Source organism: Natrix helvetica (assembly GCF_964273705.1).
Source record: "Natrix helvetica genome assembly, chromosome: 2".
NCBI lineage: Eukaryota > Metazoa > Chordata > Lepidosauria > Squamata > Natricidae > Natrix > Natrix helvetica.
In genome coordinates, this window is record NC_138552.1 from 53,098,820 (window position 1) to 53,117,504 (window position 18,685).

The 18,685-nt window shown below is 38.5% G+C and overlaps 1 protein-coding gene and 1 long non-coding RNA gene across 2 annotated transcripts in view; one reads left to right on the forward strand and one right to left on the reverse strand.

Moving 5' to 3' along the window:
• The window catches only part of LOC309387173, a 72,652-nt gene extending 61,489 nt beyond the window's left edge, over positions 1–11,163 (reverse strand). Inside the window, exon 1 of the long non-coding RNA XR_014174551.1 lies at positions 10,905–11,163. This is a non-coding gene — a long non-coding RNA (uncharacterized lncRNA). The remainder of the gene's footprint in view (positions 1–10,904) is intronic.
• A 26-nt stretch (positions 11,164–11,189) lies between these two features.
• The window catches only part of KCNN2 (potassium calcium-activated channel subfamily N member 2), a 92,307-nt gene continuing 84,811 nt past the window's right edge, over positions 11,190–18,685 (forward strand). Inside the window, exons 1-2 of the mRNA XM_081943430.1 lie at positions 11,190–12,351; positions 13,740–13,835. Coding sequence (XP_081799556.1) covers positions 11,215–12,351; positions 13,740–13,835 — 1,233 coding nt within the window. The 5' untranslated portion in view covers positions 11,190–11,214. The remainder of the gene's footprint in view (positions 12,352–13,739; positions 13,836–18,685) is intronic.

An 18,685-nucleotide genomic window follows, 5' to 3' on the forward strand; every position in this document is an offset into this window, starting at 1 on the left:
AAGAGGATATAGACTAGTCAGATATTTCAACCAAAATCCATTCAATTCATCTTCACCTGGTGCAGACCAATTCTTGATCTTCCTTGCCTTTTTCTCCACGATTTTTGCTGTTATTAGAAATTCTTTTATTTCAGCACCTTTTTTTGTTCTTATCCACTTCCTTTAGCTAAGCTGTGTTCTTGTTGAGATTCTTTAGATTATCCTATATCTGCACCCAGAACTGTGCTGTTTATTCTTTGACAGGTGTTGATTGATTTACTGCAATGTGTCCATTGAAAGTTTGGTAGAAATATTTCTCATTGGATTGAAAGTGGAGATTCTACCTATAATATGCTATTCGTATTTGCTGATCTTCTTGGCTATAGCTGTTATTTGCTGCTTTATTCTTTCCTTGATCTTCCTTGTTTCTAGGTAATATTTCTTAATCAGACATTCTTTGATCTTCTTTTTTTTAAAGTTTCCCTTCTTTCACCTGTTGTACCTTGCTTGCTTCTGATCTTAGCCTGCAGTTATTATTTTCCAACCTGATCTTCTATTTTGGTGATGCACTGTTTGGCTTCCTTTGTTGATTTTGCATCCCTAGTATTCAGTTATAACTACAGCTGTGCTGTACCATAGTTCTTGTAGTGCTTATATTACATTATTGGCATATTTTAATGTTTGTGCTAGCTGTTTCTGTGGGACAAGCTTCAATGCAGACAACCTTATTCTGTGGTTTTCATGCTGCTCTAGATGCTCAGTTATTATTTGTTTCAATTCTTCTACTTCTTTAGTTAGAGAGATTTGTTCTTTCTGAGGCACAGGAGAGGGCTCCTGGCTCTGGAATGAAAACAATTCAATAGCTGTGCTGACTTCCTCTACTGCAAATTCCCCGTGGTTTGCCTCTAAAGTCTGAATTACTTCTGCCAAGGCTTTGATTTCTTTGCCCTGGGGAGGCCTTGCAATTCTTCCAAATCTGCTTCTGTGCATACTTTATTTCATATTATAAACCAACACTTAATTCTGGTTTTGGATGTTCTTTTCAGAATTGGTGCATTTGTTTCAAATATCCTCTTCCTGTTGGCCTTGATATGTAACAATAGATCCTTATTTCCTTGTTTTCTAGCTCTCTATATTTGTAACAGATAAACATCTTTTCTTCCAGTAATTTTGCAGCTACAGGCTCTGATTGTTCAGCAAAGAAGTCCTGAACCTTAAAGCCCATTTTTTCATCAGATATTTTGAAACTCCAACAAATAGTGCAGTCCTTGTTGACCCAGATGATAACCAAGCAGGAATGGGTTTCAAAAATATATATATCTCACTATATTTTTTATGGGAGAGACACTCTTTGACTCTTTGGATGATACCTGTTCAGTATGGTTCAACCTCTGGCATATCTTTCATCTTCCTCAGGGTATACAAGCCCCACAACCTCATCACGATAGTGTCTTACTGGGGATTATTATTATGGTTCATGGCAGCCAGATGTTTCAGACTTGATATTATTAATATTAAACACAGTTTGATATTATTATTATATACTTTATTCATTAAACATGAAACTCAACCAACTGAACATTCAAACATGCAATACAAATACCATTGATTGGTGCTAATGGTTGATATGGTTTGCTGCCAGTGTCCTAGGTATCAACCTAAGAAGTTCCTTCTTAAAATATAAGCTATTCCGAGTAGCGCAGTTTTTTGCAGTTCCACTGGTGTTATTGCAGGAAGCTGCAATTTGTTGACATATCTTATAAAATTCTTGGACATGGTGCCAAGTGCCCTGATGACTTACTACTACTGCTACTACTACTACTACTACTACTACTGTTGTTGTTATTATTATTATTATTTACTTTATTGTAAACATGAAACTCAGCCAACTTAACATTCAAAAATGCATTACAAATACCAGTGACTGGTGCTAATGGTTGATACAGTTTGCTGCCAGCGTCCTAGGTATCAACAAAGTACCTTCTTAAAATATAAGATGTTCCGAGTAGCGCAGTTTTTTGCAGTTCCACTGGTGTTATTGCAGGCAGATGCAATTTGTTGATGTATCTTGTAAAATTCTTGGACATGGTGCCAAGTGACCCGATGACAATGGGTATCACTGTTGCATGCTTCATCCATAGCCATGTAGTTTTGATGGCCAGGTCGCGATATTTCATTATTTTTGCTAGTTCTTTTTCTTCGACTCTGGCATCTCCAGGAACAGCAATATCAATAAACTGTACACTTTGGCCCTCTACAACCGTGATATCTGGCGTGTTGTGTTCCAAATGACGATCCGTTTGTATTCAAAAGTCCCACAAGTTCTTCACCTTCTCATTTCTTCTCAATGCTTTTATTATATTTCCATTTCCCAGTTCTATTCCTTCTGGGTTTTTTTCCATTTTTCCTCACTACATGGGTAATGTAGCACATTTTCAAGTCCAAAGTTCATTTTGATGTCACTGCTGAACAGTTGAACTGTGTTGAGTATTGATTTAAGTTCAGTGGGGCTTTTCGCATACATTTTAAAGTCATCCATGTATAGTAGATGGTTTATCTTGCCATATTGGCTTGAGATTTGGTATCCCAGTTTTGTGTTTCGTAGAATTATTGTCAGTGGAATTAATGCAATGTTGAACAGTAGTGGTGAAAGTGAATCCCCTTGGAAGATTCCTCGTCTGATGTTGACTTCACCAATGTTCTCCCCATTTGTTGTTAGAACTGTTTTCCATTTTTGCATATTTGCTTTAAAAAAAGGACAGATATTTTTGCTGATTCCAAAGTTTTCCAGACAGGTGTTAATCCAGTTGTGGGGTAATGAGTCAAATGCCTTCTTGTAATCAATCCAAGCCATATTTAAATTTGTTTTACTTCATTTTGCATTTTTAGTACCATTTTGTCTATGAGCAGCTGATCTTTTTTTTCCTCTTGATTTTTTATAATTTCCTTTTTGTTCTACTGGATACAAACTGTTTTCCAGGAGATGATTGAATACTGAATTTGCCAGTATCCTTGTAAAAAGTTTGAAATTATTATTATTATTATTATTATTATTATTATTATTATTGTTGTTGTTGTTGTTGTTATTATTGTTGTTGTTGTTTGATGCTTGCCTCTTTGTTAAAAATAAGTAAACTTCATTTACATTATACTTGCTTAGGATGGCTTTCAAAAAGCTACTTGTGCAATCAAATGTAGCATTTTATACTTACTAAATATTTATGAAATAAATATATTTAGAAATGAATAAGATTTTTGCAATCCATGATAGAATGCAAGGCAATTTGGCAGCTTATTATTTAATAAGCTGAGTCCCCGAGTCCCTTTTGGGAGAGGGGGGCGGTCTAGAAGCGCAGTAAAATAAAATAATAAATAAAATAATAATAATAAATAATAAGGACTGATAATTCTGTCCAGAGGTGAGATTCACATACCTTCCCTACTGGTTTGCAAATGTGAGTGCATGCACAGTGCTCGTACATTACATTGGGGCGGGGGGGGGGTTGTCACTACCAGCTACTACTGGTTTGTCCAAACTGGAGAGAACCGGATGAATACCACTTCTGATTCCATCCCCCTCTTCAGAGCCTACACTAGACTCAAACAATGTTGCAAAGTGTCAGTCAACAATCTTGGTTTAATGGGGTACTTCGCTTTTCAAGTGAAGTATGGAAGATATATTTTATTTGCCCATAAAGAAAATAGTGACTATATTGATCTTATTCAAGTTCTTCAAGCTCACATATTTATGTATAAAACTGCTGCTGGATATTTACTCTAAACCAGAGGCAATGTTGTAGTATATACAAGATTAGGGCATGTAACTGGGAATAGGCAGTGAAGTTGGAAAGATTCAGCAGGTCTTAATCTGAAGTGGACTAAATTGATTCTGACTCTTCTTAGATTTCAGACACATGACATGTGTGCAGGTGTTGTTGTCCATTTCCCCCCAAGCTTTCCAGATAAAAGCGATGAGGAATGACTGAAATCATTTCCAATTACTCTGGTTTGGAAAAGAGATGGTTCAGCATCAGATATGAGGCACAGGCATCTGCTAGAAGGAACAGGGGGACAAAAGGCAAATGTGCATTGTGTCATGGAGAATCAAAGGGCAGCTATTCTGTACTCGCATTGTGACATTACATGCAAATTCATTAAGGGGCTTTGCTTATGTTTTTCTCAGTGTTTTTACGGTGGGGTGTTTTGTTTCTTTTTAGTTTTGTGTGCAACCCAGATTCCACTGGAGTTGGGCAGCTAATAAATTTCAATAAGTAAGTAAATAAATAAGTATGTTATGTTGTTACAACATGCTTCATTGTCATGGAACCTCCAGTTTATGTCAATGTCCAATTGAACCTTCCACCATTCAATTTTTTAAATCAAGCTTTTCTCACGCAAGCAACAATGTTAAAAGAATTGGTGGAGACTGTGAAGCTTGGGAAAGTCTAGCTTTGAGGGCCCTGCTTTCAAAATGCTGAATGATCAGATCATTCTTTCTCTTATATCCATCATCTTCTACTGCCAATTGAGCAGGGATATATGTACTCATTCTTCCTAAATCTCTGCAGCCTTTTAAGGGCTTGGAACGTTTTTATGATTTATGTCAAACTGAAATAATTATGAGATTATTGTGGTAATAGCAATGCAAAACAAAAAGGGTGAAAAAGGAAAACAGGCATTCTTTCTTTTTTCTTTCAACAAGCTAAATTCAATTTTATTGCATCAAAGTTATCAGACTCCGCTCAGTGGAGCTAGCCTGCAATTTTTTTTAAAGAAGTGTTGAATATTTACTTTCAGAGTTTAAGCTCATGATATGAGTTGAATCCCAACTCAACTTGGAAAGCCTCTGAATGCTCTTTTCCAAGTTGATAAATTGGGATCTGGAAAAAGTGTGTATCTCTATGTGTATGTATATAAAGGGAATGAGGCAGAAAAAAAAATACAATTGAAAATCAGATTCAAGAGGCCTGGACATAAGGAATTTGGTTCCTGATAATTTTGCTGCCCCTTTTGCTCCAAACTATTCCTCTACTTTATTCTACCAGATGAGGTAGGGGTGAAACAGGCAGGCTCTAATGGACAAATACATTATATTGCCCAAAGTATTCGCTCACCCATCCAAATAATCAGAATCAGTTGTGAGCGAATACTTTTGGCAATATAGTGCATCTCTAGAGAACAATATTTAATTATAGTCTTCTTGTTGTTTGCACCTTAGTAGAACTCTCTTCATTAAATGAAGAATACCATGTGAAATGGTTGTACTGTTGTACAACCTACCAATGATCAGACTATTGGCTTTCTACGTAGGTGGCAGTATCCGGTCAATCTTCCTTGATTTGCTCATCTGCAAATATTAAAAATTATTTTCCTTAAGTTCTATTTTTATAGTCTAGAACAATTGGCAGTTATTCCACACAAATGTAAAACATTTTCTCTTTAACAATGCAATTGTAATATACTCCTTTACAACTTATGCAATAATTATAACTACGGACACTTTGTAATTACATAAAACATCTTTTAACTGTTGTTTAAAACAAAAAGTCAGACTACAGAAAATCAATTTGGGAATATTAGTATGGAATCTCTCTCTTCATTCAACATAATATAATGAGCCCAAGGTCACCCAGAAGCAAGTTTCTGTGGGTAGCTGAGAACAATCTTGAATCAGGTCACTCAGTTCCTACTCCAACAATGATTTCACACACACACACACACACACACACACTCCTGTGGGGGAAAGCAAAAGATTGTATCTATACTCCACTATGAGCTCCCGAATAAAAAGTGGGATATAAATCTCAAATAACTCAGGATGTCCCAAACGCCTTACTGTAATTTTAAGTGTTAGTGGCTTAAAACTGCACTAAGACTATTGGAATGCCCTATACTATACGTGTGATTGTAGGTATTGATTATATACATCAACAAGGAATTGTAGTGTTAGTTTCTTGTTCAAAATCAGTTGCTAGATAATTAAAACGGTTCTTTATGCAGAACTGAAAAGGCTTCTTGGATGATAAGCAAACAGTCTTCAAGAAAAATCAAAGTCCAGTTGCCTTTTGAAAAGCACCTTTTCAAACAAACATGACCTGGATGACTGAGAATCTCTATAGACAGAATAAAAATAACTTAAATGATTTTAAATGTGCTTTTTAAGAAGTGTAGAAAATGAATGACTTTTGTGTTATATACTGGCACATTCAGTCCTTGTCTTGATGAGTTATTCGAGGATGCATATGATATTCCAGAAGCTAGCAACAAAATTATTTATGAAGGTTTGAAGGCATAGGATGTTAACAAATCACTAGAAGATTTACTAGCTCTTATATTTGGTGTGAAATTAAAATGGAGACTTCCTCAGAACCATCTGTTGAGTTTTGCTCTTATAAGTCATGTTAATGTAATGCAATCCTTTACATGCTTACTCAAAGTAATTTGCCCTGAGTTGAATGAGAATACATACATACATACAAACAAACAAACAAACAAACAAACAAACATACAATTAATAAAATTAAGGGTACATTCTAATAAAAGAAAAGCTAGGCAGAATCAGGAGCAAGGTATCTATTGCCTAATCAGAATACATACTTAATTACACATGGAATGCCAATTTGTCTGAGAGAGTGAACTTAAAATATAATTGAAAGTAAAGCCAAAGACAAGTGTTTGTTAAGCTTTATTTCAAAGAAAAAATAGTAAGCAATAACAAAATCAAAACTTCATTAATCCTTTCTGAATCAGGAAATATTGATTCCATACATCAATATTACAAATTGCTCCTTCAATGTAGAACTACATTGATTTGAAAGCATTATGCCTTGAACTACAAACAGATTACTTAAGAATTCAGAATAATATAAAGTTTAGTTTTTCCTTTTCCTTTGTTTTAGTAATATAAAATACAGCACATTTTTTTAAAAAAATACTGTCCATTGATTTAACAAGGCATCTGCTTCAATCAACTTGTATTTAACAATATAGCAGGCAATGGGATTCTAATTGCATCTACTTAGAATTAAATTTTATTGGTTTAAATAAAAGTTAATTCCAAGGAAATATGCTTTGAGTTGGAGCTCTAAAGACATTACAGACCTGGATTATTGTACTATGAAACTGCAGTTTCTTGGATTATAAAAATCTGTCCAAATAGCTGAACAACTACAAAAATACCTTGATTTTAAGATTGTTATAACATTGTTATATGCAATTATATTTTTAATAGATTCTGAAGATAATGGTTTCAATTTAAGTTAAATATTTATTGCATAATGATTTGAAATAGGTACTTGGACCTCATGTGAATGCTTCTGGATGCGTCTGAATAAAAGATGTGATTGCTTTATGAATCAGACTCTAAAGCAGCAGCATTTTTTTCAGGTTCATGAAAAAGCTTGAAAAAAATATGTTGTTTTTAACAAATAGCAGAGAGATGCTATGCTTGTACTCATGAAAGGTCCAAACACTTCTTCTGAAGCGTATTTGAAACATGTACAATCTTAAGCAGATATAATAAATCATAGTGTAGGTTTTTTTAAAAAAAAAAAACTTATTTGAGCAAAATATGTCACCCATATAATGTATTAAGAGTATAGTAGATACCAAAACAAAACATTTCAGCTTGCAGCCTAACGTACCAAGTAAGGCTTTAACAAGAGGTAGGGTGAAGTTCAAAGTAAGTATATATAATGAAAATATTCTCAGTTGAATGTTTGATACAGAGAACTGAATAAAAACAAAAAACAAGCAGCAAATGTGCTTAGCATTATATTCTCTCTGGAATCTGTTAAAATGAATTATTTATGTGAACATGCTGGAAAAAAAAGACAAAACTGTAGCAGATGATCAACTTTAGGGCTGTTGTAGAATAGAATTTCAGGAAACTGGATCCAAGTCAGAAATTCAATTACTTAATGAAAATGATCTTGTTTCACTGTTTGGCTTCTGTTGACCCATTAGGAGTGCCCTTATCATTTGAATCTTTTGATCATTTGGTAGACTGTTGCAGTAGTTACAGAAGTGAAAAATCTGCCATTGATTAATGCTATTCTCTTCTGGGATTTTAATTTCCAAAGAAATATTAATAATGGAAATATGTAGTTTGTGAATGTATATTTTATAAACCAGTACAATCAGAAATAGGTCAAACCTCTAAAATGATATAACTGTATGTTAAACTTATTAAATGTTTCCAATATTATCACCTCTAAAGCAATTTTAAAAAATCCCCTGTTGATTTTAACATGTTTTTTTGGAGACAAATGAGAGGAAAATGCTAATCAATAGTAATGTATGACATTTTATAGTCACTAAAATTTAGGTCACTGATATTTAATTTGCATTGTTGCAACATATCACAGCTTTGATTAGTTTGGACGGATAATAGTAATTTTCATGAACTGGACTAATCACTTAAAAAAAAAAACCTTATCCCCATTCCATCCTTCTTACTGTATCATGCTCTTTTCAATATCTTAAATGTCATTGCAATGTCATATCACACAACACAGTATAATACAAACATTTTGTGGAATATAAATTTTAGTTTAGACACCACAAAAATTTCTCCCTTCCTAAAACCTAGTCTTAGCTAATGTCAGACTACAATTCTCAGAATCCTGGGTCACAATCATCTCCAGGTTGGGGCAGAAATATAATACTGCAAATATATCAGGGAGGTACAGCTAGTGGAAGGCTGCAGGGGCTACATCAGCTATGTCAAACCTATGCCCTAAAAGTCACAGCCGTGCAGCCTAAGTCTGGAGGCATCCCCAAATCCCCTTTCCTCAGGTTTCCACCCAAGTATAATTTGGGCAAAAAGGGAAATTATTAAATATATGTCTATTTTTATATGAAAATTATTTTTACTTTAATTTTAATCAATTTTTTGTTCTGCTCTCACACAATTTGGACAATGCAGTTCCCAGCACACTGCAGAAAGCCCATTGCTGCACTTCCCTCCCCCCTGCTCTCCCCCCAAAAAACAAAGGAAAAGATTTTTGTCTTGCCATAGACAATGAAGCATTCTCTAATTGAACAAGCATTAACATTTGTATCTTAGTGGCATTAAACCAAGGGTGTAAAATGCAGTATTTTTAAAATGTATGCCACCGCTTGCTTAGCTAGTGATAAACCAAACTTAAGGGCCTGGCACAGAAAAATATGGACAGTATTATATCCAGGATCTTTCTTTGTAATTTTATTTTGTCATCTGCCTCAGTGTCAGTGGCTGAAAGAAAGAGAGAGGGGGAGAGAGAGGGAGAAAGCAGATGATGTCATTTGCTTCAGTGCTAGCCCCTGAAAAAGCATGACAACCAAAGACGATTTATGAAAAAAAAAAGGCTGGTCGCAACCTATCTAAAGAAAGCGATTTTTCACTGCGAGGTTTATAGTTGCTGTTTCGAGCCAGAGTTAGAAAGGGATTAAGAGGGCAAAAAGGACAGTATCCTAACAGGGCGTCTCTAATAGGACTGTACTTTGCTTATAACAAAGGCTTGAAAGTCAGGACTGGGTCGGTTTCAACTACCCAATCTGGCACTTTTGTCAAAAGACAACACAGAAAACCTATTTGTTGCTCCTTCGCTCCCCTACAGGGAATTTTTGGTGCCCCCCCCCCCAAAGGCAGCGGAGCAACAGCGCCCGGGATGGCTCCCGCTGCATCCTCTGAATTTATATGTCTGTCTGCCCACCGTCTTGCAGAATCCCACCGGCGCCGGAAACTCGAGGGAACCCCGCACGGGAGACGCCAAGAGGCGGCGAGAATCGTCCGACAGGATTTACCCAGGATTTGAGCAGTTCGCGGCGGCCCCGAGCCAAGCCGGTCCCACTCCAGCCGAACAGTGGAAGCGGAGCGCCGCTCGGCATGTTTCGTAAAAAGCGTAAATGTGCGCGAGGCGAGGCTCTGGTGGCGGCGCGGTCGGGGAAACCCTTCCTCCCTCCCCCAGCCGAGCAGGCTGCCGGCTCCCCCGCCCCGCCCTCTCACTGCACCGCCAGGGCTTCCCCGCGCCAATGCACAGCCTGGCGGGAATTACTGCGGCTCGCCCGGCTCCCGCCCCAGCTGGTGGTATCTGGGCCGCCGCCGCCGCCGCCGCTTTCTAGCAAAGGTCGCTCGCACAAAACCCCTCGCCTTCTCCTGGGAAGGGCTGAATAAGCCTCCCTCCTCCTTCCCTCCCTCCTCTCCCCCGCAGCCGAAAAGAGCGTTTTCCCGTTTCGTCGCTTGGGAGGGAGGAGGAGCGCGAGCACCGCCTTTCGCGCTGGCATTCCGGGATTTCCCTTTGTTTAGAGGCTGGGAATCCTCCTTCCTTCAGCGGTCTTTCCTTGCCGCAGTCCTCAGGGCTCTCCCTCCGGATCGGTCTTCTAGTTTACAACATGCATAGGCTGGAACAAGCGGTTTGTGAACTGGGGTTACTGTCTTCTGCTTTTTCACGCTCGGGCATCCCTGGGCTTTCCCAGCAAAATTGCAGAGCAGAAGCTCTGAAAACTGCCAGCAGAAGAGCCAAACGCCACGCACGTCCTTTTGTTTCCTCTGAGGGTAAACCCCTCCCATCACAACACAGGGAAGACCCGCTTCCCAGACGGTTTGTCCTTTCGCTTCCTCGCCCAACATGGGACCTCGATTCGGGAGCAATTTACAAACATTGTGGGATCCTTCCTTGAAAGTCTCTGCAAAGGATTTTATACGGCATATAAATCCCTGCAGATCTCCCTCCTTTGTCTTCAGTCCCCCCCCCGCAAAACCCCCAATATTTAGTTTTTTTCCAAGGGGGGGTAAGAGCACAAATGGGGCAGACCACCACCCTGTTGCGGGAGATAGGATATCATAGCGAAATAAACACCAAGCTATCATTTAAGGGCTGAAGCGGCGGCTCAACAGGCTCTGGAGGAATCCAGATAGAGAGGTGGAGAGGAATCACCCTTACCTGTCTGAGCAGTTCTTGCATCAACAGCGGGTGGTACTGGTGATAGCTCCCCTCCTCCCTCCCGGACTGTCACTGGGGTGGGGGGTGTCTGGTGGTAGCAAGAGGAATTCCCCCCGGCAGAGAGGAATTCCCCCCTCGAGGGGGCAAGCGAAGGGGGGGGAGGGAGAGAAGCCCCCTCGAGCCCCCCCCCCTTTAAGAGCTGCCACTAGCAACAGCAACAGCAAACGCCGCTCCTGGGATTTTCTTGGCTCCCCTCCCCGCGCGGTGTTCTTCTCACGCTGCAGTTTTTTCGCCCCTTCCAGGTGACGTGATGCCCGTTGTTTTGGTTCGCCCGACCAATCGGACTCGTTGCCTAGATTCTACGGGAGCCGGGATGGGCCCGTCGTGGCGGCAACAGGACTCCCCTCTGCCGACCATAACGCATTGCGCAGGGTGCACCGCCGCCTGGTCTTCCTGCAGCTTTAACAGCTCTGACATGGAAACCCCATTGCAGTTCCAGCCGAGCTTCTGCTCAGAGCAGAAGCAGCAGCAGCAGCAGCAGCAGCGCCCACACCCGCATTACCACCACCAGCACCAGCAGCACCAGCACAGCGAAGAGAGGCAGCCAAAGCAGCAGTCCAGCCCGTGCTTCCAGTGCAACAGCTGCGTTTATTACGGGGCTGCGGCTGCCGCGGGCGATAACCTGCCGCTGCTTCTCCGCACTTCGTCGCCTCTGTCGGTCGCCTTCCGGACTCGCTCCTCGCCTCTCTCGTGCTCCGCAGCTTCTTCCCGCCAGGGCAGCCAGCTCAACGTGAGCGAGCTGACCCCTTCCAGCCATGCCAGTTCGTTCAGGCAGCCGCACCACTATTCCCAGCCCCACCAGCACCACCACTCCCACTCCCACCCGTGCCATAGTGTGCACCAGCAGCAGCCGCCGCCCCAACCGGCGGGCAGCCCCAACAGCAGCACCGGCAGCGGCAGCCACCACTACCAACTTCAGGAGCAGCAGCGCCGCGAGAGCAACCCTTTCACGGAAATAGCCATGAGCAGTTGCAGGTACAACGGCGGCGTCATGCGTCCTCTCAGCAACCTGAGCTCGTCCCGTCGGAACCTCCACGAGCTGGACTCCGAAGCTCAGCCGCTGCAGCCCCAGCCGCCGCCGCCGCACTCCAGCCCCACCGCCTCAGCTGCCGCCGCCGGCCCCGAGATCGTGGTGTCCAAGCCCGAGCACAACAACTCCAACAACTTAGCGCTTTACGGATCCGGCGGCAGCGGCAGCGGCAGCCAGACCAACAGCGGCGGCAAAACCAGCAAGAAGAAGAACCAGAACATCGGCTACAAGTTGGGACATCGCCGCGCGCTCTTTGAGAAGCGGAAGCGGCTGAGCGACTATGCGCTGATCTTCGGCATGTTCGGGATCGTAGTGATGGTGATCGAAACCGAACTGTCTTGGGGCGCTTACACCAAGGTAGAGAGACTCTCCGCCCCCCACGATCAACCTTGTACCTTCTCGCCTTTCGTGTATTGTATTTCTTGTATCATATTTCTAAAAGCATCTTTCCCCCTTCTTTTCCCTTCCCTTCCTTTTCCTTCCTTTCCTTTCCCTTTTCTTTGTTTTGCTGCTTTTCGCATTATCCGTAGCTATTTTATCCCTTTTCCTTCACTTGCTTTAAGTATTTCCCCATCCTTTAGCCCCCCCCCCCCTTCAGCTTCAGATTTACATCCTGAATGCTTGACTGAGCCCCATGAAGATTGTTGACTATTAACAAACCCTTTCCCAGGAACCAGAAGCCTAAACACAGATTCTTAGTAACTATGGCTGTAAGAGTGTTGTTCCCGAGTCTGCATTCTAGGGAATCTGGAATGGGGAGCTTTCCAGCATAAGGAACTGTCAATGATAGTACTTCAGTTGTCAACTTTTCCTTATGGAAATCATCTTCAGGGCAACTTTTCTGGATTGCTTTGATAAGTATCTGTTTTAGGTTTTCTTCCCCCTGCAGATAGGTAGAATGCCAACTCAGGCATGCTTTTTTTGGTTTTTGAGTAAATGGTGTGATGCATTACATTGTTCAAAGAGTAACTTGGAAACTTACTGATTTGTACGACCAATAGACATTACCCTTACAATATTTTACCTAATATCTGCTTTGCATCATTTTTCGTCTTCCATCCGAATACTAGGGAAGCTTTGCCACTAAGATTCCCTGCATTTGGCACACAGGCATTAGCAGATTGTAGCTTCTCATCAGAGTAGCAACAGCTGAGTATTAAACATTCTTTCTTTGCTGCCAATATTGCAAAGCTGGAGAAGACGTTGGCTACTTCATTGATAATAGTAATAACCTTGAGAAAGTCAGCTCTTTAAATGAGTGGCTTTGAAGTCTTTACATTTTTTATGAAGCTATAATTTGAGTAGAGCAAAGTGTCTTTTGAGCTGAACTCAACTTCTTGGATATGTCCACACAGTTTTCTTGGCAACATTATGGAAGAGTTTTGTCACTGACTTCTGCAGTATTTTTAACTTCTCAGTCTAATTTATAGCCATGGTGTTTCCGGGTAATCTTCCCTTTGACTCTGAAATTCTTAGCCTTTTGCTATCAAAAAGAATTGCCCAGCTTTGTAGCATATGAGAATCATTTGTTGAGGATGAAGGAAAGGGCAACTCTATTACTTCCCATTACTTTGCCATCTTTAAGTATTAATCTGTGGTCATGTAACTTTTTAAAAAAAATAGAGTACTACTTGGCCATGGAAGTAAATCTTTTTTTAACTAGATAGCCATTGTTTTTCTCTGAGATCTTCCAAACAAAGGCCAAAACATTTTCAACATATAAAATATCTATTTCTTTCTTGCAGGAGTCGCTGTATTCATTAGCCCTCAAATGCCTTATTAGTCTCTCTACAATCATTCTGCTTGGTCTAATTATTGTATACCATGCAAGGGAAATTCAGGTATGTACTACTTGTGAATCGGTATTTTTCAAGGACATGTCATAGAAACTCAGCAGACTGCATTAATGCATTTTTTCACTGCCTTGGATATGGTGTATTGTTACTTATAAGACCTGAATATAGAAAGCTGCATGTTCTAGCTGTATTTATCTATCTTTGCAGTTAATTTATTAATGTAAAAGTGAGGGACATAGTGCCTGCTATTTTGCAATAAGTGTATGTTTGTTCATCAATTTTGGATCACATGACTATGAAGTCTCCAGTCACCTCTAAATATTAAACCTTGGTAATGCTGTGTTAAACGTCTCATGTACAAAGGCTGAGTAGCTTTAAAAATGAAAAGATTATAAAAACATAGAGCAAGAGACTCTAAATTCTGTCCATAAATGTTACAAGATTTGCAATAACCGCATTAGTCTTAGAATTCAAAGTACATTTTGGTTAAAAGATAGCTGATTAGATCTGATTTTGAAGAAAGATTTTCGTTTGATTCATTTCAAGATTAAAAGGCATAGCTCTTTTTCCTTTTAAAGTAATTTCAGCTATGGTCATTACCTCCATAAAGGAGGAACATCATAAAAAGTACCTTGTGTAACCTATACAACATTGAACAAAATGATACCATTTTTTTCCATGAACAGAAAATGTTTTCATTGGTGGAAGTAAATATTAGTAGTTAGCACTCACTGTAAGTCTGCTAAGATATGCCAAACTGAGCCATACATTATGAAGGTGTCCAAGGTCATGATCTGACAGACTTAATTTGGATTAAAGCATTAATATAAAATGCATTTACAGATTACAAATTCATTAACCACCACACCTCTCTGATTAACTGATTATATAGAAAAAGCTACCAGTTTTTAATAATTTTGAGATATTCCTTGCATGTCTCAAAATAAATTAGTGTTAAAGGCTTCTCTATTATTGCCTACTAAACTTAATGGATAATAACTTGTAATCTTACTCAAGAGAGTCTTTACTTTTATATATTTGAAGAGATATTAAATAAACTATGACAACTTTTTCTACATCAGTATTGGAATGTTACCACTTCTACCTTTTTATATGCAAATGGGAAGTAATATAAATAAACATTTTAAAGTTTTGTAAACAGTCTTTTTAATATAGTTTCTTATATAGTTGCTACTATTGTTAGCAGTTATTATTGCTATGTATCTTTGGGCCATACTAAACTTTAAAATATGCACTTTCCACTTCATTCTTTTCCAACACATGTTTTAGCTAGGATTAGTCAGTCCTTGTGAAATCTCCACATTTTCTAATTACTGAATTTCACTATTCACAGAAATATTAATAACAAAATTGAGGTACCCAAACAAAGCTGAATGTAGCAATTTTCCAAAAGAAAATTCACCCTCCTTAACAAGGCAAATCTCATGGACAGATGAGGTTTCTGCTTTGATTCACCTAAGTGCTGTGATGGATGATGTTATTTTAATTCATATTTTATTTTAAGTAATGTTTAGTTTTTCTCTAATGATTTAAATGCCCTTGAAGCAAGTTTAATTCACATGATGCAATTTTGTAAAAGCAGGAAAAGCTTTTTCTAATTGTATTACAAGGAATCATTCAGTTATGAAGTTAGTAACATACATTGTATTCAGAAATGTCAGAGTACCAAATAATGATTGTCTAGGGAGTGACACTTAATTCAGAGGTTATTTTAGTTTCAAAAAGTGTCATGAAATTATTCAATATAAACTGTTTCCTTGAGCTTTCCAGTAACATGGTCCCTAGAGATCTTAGTGATATAAAGTTCAAACACTTGCATAGTGTTATTTTTTTTAAATAATGGCCTGAGGCATTTTAAAATGAACCATAAGAGTGTTTGTATAGCATATAAAACTACACCCCAAACAATCTCATCTAGATTTCATGACTATAATGTGGAAATGCAATGAACAGTTTCATTATCTCTGTCTCTTATAATAATGGTGAACTTCATTCTTTTTACTGTTATGTAGAGCAATAGAAAGATTTTTTTAAACACACACACACAAACTGCACTATAAAACAAGAGTTACTATATTAAACTTTACTGGAAAAAGCAAACGATACTGCATGAATTTAAATGAATGCCAATAGTTTTTTAAAAACTCAGTTTGTATTGAAAGATAACATATCCAGCAATCTACCTTATTCAGCACTATGGACAGCTCTAAATATCAGAAAAGAGTTTTTTGCACCAATTTAAGGCAATTAATTTTCTGTTGTGTGTATCTATATCTATATATAAGTTATTCACAGTGTCCTGGAAAGCCTGAACTTACATTTATGCTGAATGGTTTTATTTCTTATTGGTATATTTATATAGCATAGCATGTATTTATAATTAATTGCTGTTTTTGTGTCCTGAATAAATGTGAGAAATATGTTAGTGAAAAGAAAGAAAAATGTATCTCACCTTTCTATAGAAAGTATTCAAAGATGGGGACATCATATCTGGAAACTTTTTTTGAGTTTAAAGGATTTCTCAAGCTAATAAAAATAGTATACTGTACATGCTCTAAATCGAACTTTTCTGTTCCAAAAAACAGGAATACAATTTTTCATTTGTCAAAGGAATTTTTTTTCTAAATAACATTTCCTTCAAAATGTTGATCAAAACTTTAACGTTTTTGGAATGACAAATAATCACAGTTATAATATCTTATCTGTTAGTTTTTGAAAATATATATAATAATTCACTTCTTGGTGAAGAATAATGACCTTTTTATTTTAACAGTGGCATGATAATACTGCAAACAGAGGGGAATATTTGTTTTCTTTCTGTAAAAAATTTAAACTACACAGAAAATCTTAACATCTTATTGGTGCTTTTTTAAAAACTGAAATTGTAAAAATCCAAGTATAAGATTAGTATCAGCTTGGTTTTAAGCATTGAAGCTCATATGCATTCAACTTAAAACATGGAAATAAGCCATATGCATATATACAATAATAGTTTCTTACATAGTTGCAGTCTAGTCCTGTCATCAGTGTCCATAAACAACCAGAAATTGACAGAAATATGTTATATGTATTATCCAGAAATATTGATTGAATCCCTTGTCCTATTAAGCAGATTCTTAGATTTAATATGATATTAGAAATCATTGCAATGCTTAATCATTAAGTTTAACAATATTTGAGTCCGTTTTCATTTTGGAATATAAGTTTGAGACTTCTGAAACTAAGGAACAGTTATTTCAGAGATCAAATTTGTCTCTTTAATATGGGCTAGTTCAGCGCCCCCCCAACCTTTTGGGTACCAGGGACCAGTTCCGTGGAGAGAGGTTTTCCTGCGGACTGGAGGGGACATGCTTTCATGTGCTCCTGCATCCCGTGGATGGAGCTTCAGTTGTTTGCACGGCCCTTCTGGGGACCACTGTTTTCTGGCATTCTGGGGACCGGTGCTAATCCATGAACTGGAGGTTGGGGACCGCTGGGCTAGTTGATACATGAATAGTCTCAAAATTTGTAATTTATGATGCTACTCCTAATTAAAATAAAATAATTTATCTTTTATATATTTAGCCATGGCCAAAATAGATATTTATTCTAAGAAAATGGTATTATAGATGGTGTTCTATGTTAAGTAAATTAAATTTAAATTGAATTTATGTTAAATCTAAAAACATAGATGATATCTAATAGATGATCTGGATGGAAGAATGCACTTATCTCATCCTCTCTTCAACTGTTTACATAGTTAGTTACATTGTTTAGGACTGCCTGCAATAATTGGGTATTTGGGCCACTGTTCTGCAGCACTTCTGGTCTTTCTGCACTAGGCAAGTTGTTATGGGCAAGAAGAAGTTATCCTTGTGCTGCAGTGGATAGTCCTTTTCTTTTACTGATTAATATTTACATGAAACTTCTGGAGTGAAACCATTTGTATGAGCCCTTCAAGGTAGACCAAACGTGAACATAAACGTTAGGAATAGTAAAACTCTTTTACTATAGATATACAGTAATAGAATTTTGCAAATTGGAATGTGTCTTCCTGCCTTTATTGTAAAGAAAACTAGAGGGGGACAAGTCGGAGTTGCTCTCCCCAATTCCATTTTTGTTTTCGACTTAGATTTGTCTTATCTGACTATTGACTTGGTGTGGTTCTTCCTCCTTTTTCTCAGGGTTATTCTCAGAGACCATTACATCTAACATTTTAAGTGTAGTATCATCAGCTACTCTGGCTGGACTAGAGATGCCGTGGAGGTCCTTTCCTAGTGTCTTGAGAGTATAAGGATATAGATGAGAACAATAACACTGGAGATAAACTTAGTGTTAGTGTTGATATATTGGTGTTCTCCTATTCATCAATTACTTTTTGATGGAAAAACAACCTCTCTGAAAGAACTGGCCCTGACTTGGGCCCATTCGGGGTTCTTACTAAACTAGCCATGGAGTCTGTGATAGGGAGGTCTGCCCAACTGACTGATGTGCCAGTTATAACCTTACTTGGAATGAGAAGATCAGGCTACAATGACTCATGTCCTTGTCATTAAGAAAAAATATTTCTGCGGTGCACTCTACATGGTGCGGCCTTTAAAGACTACTTGGAAACCACAGGATTGCAGTGCTCTAAGTTTTGACTGGCACTCATTATTGGCAGTATAAAGCACTTGTTCTTCAAATGGTAGGGTAGAACAAGAAGCAATGGGTGGAAACTAATCAAGGAGAGAAGCAATTTAGAACTGAGGAGAAACTTCCTGACAGTTAGAACAATTAATCAGTGGAACAGCTTGCCTCAAGAAGTTGTGAATGCCCCAACACTGGAAGTCTTTAAGAAGATGTTGGATAACCATTTGTCTGAAACAGTATAGGGTTTCCTGCCTAGGCAGGGG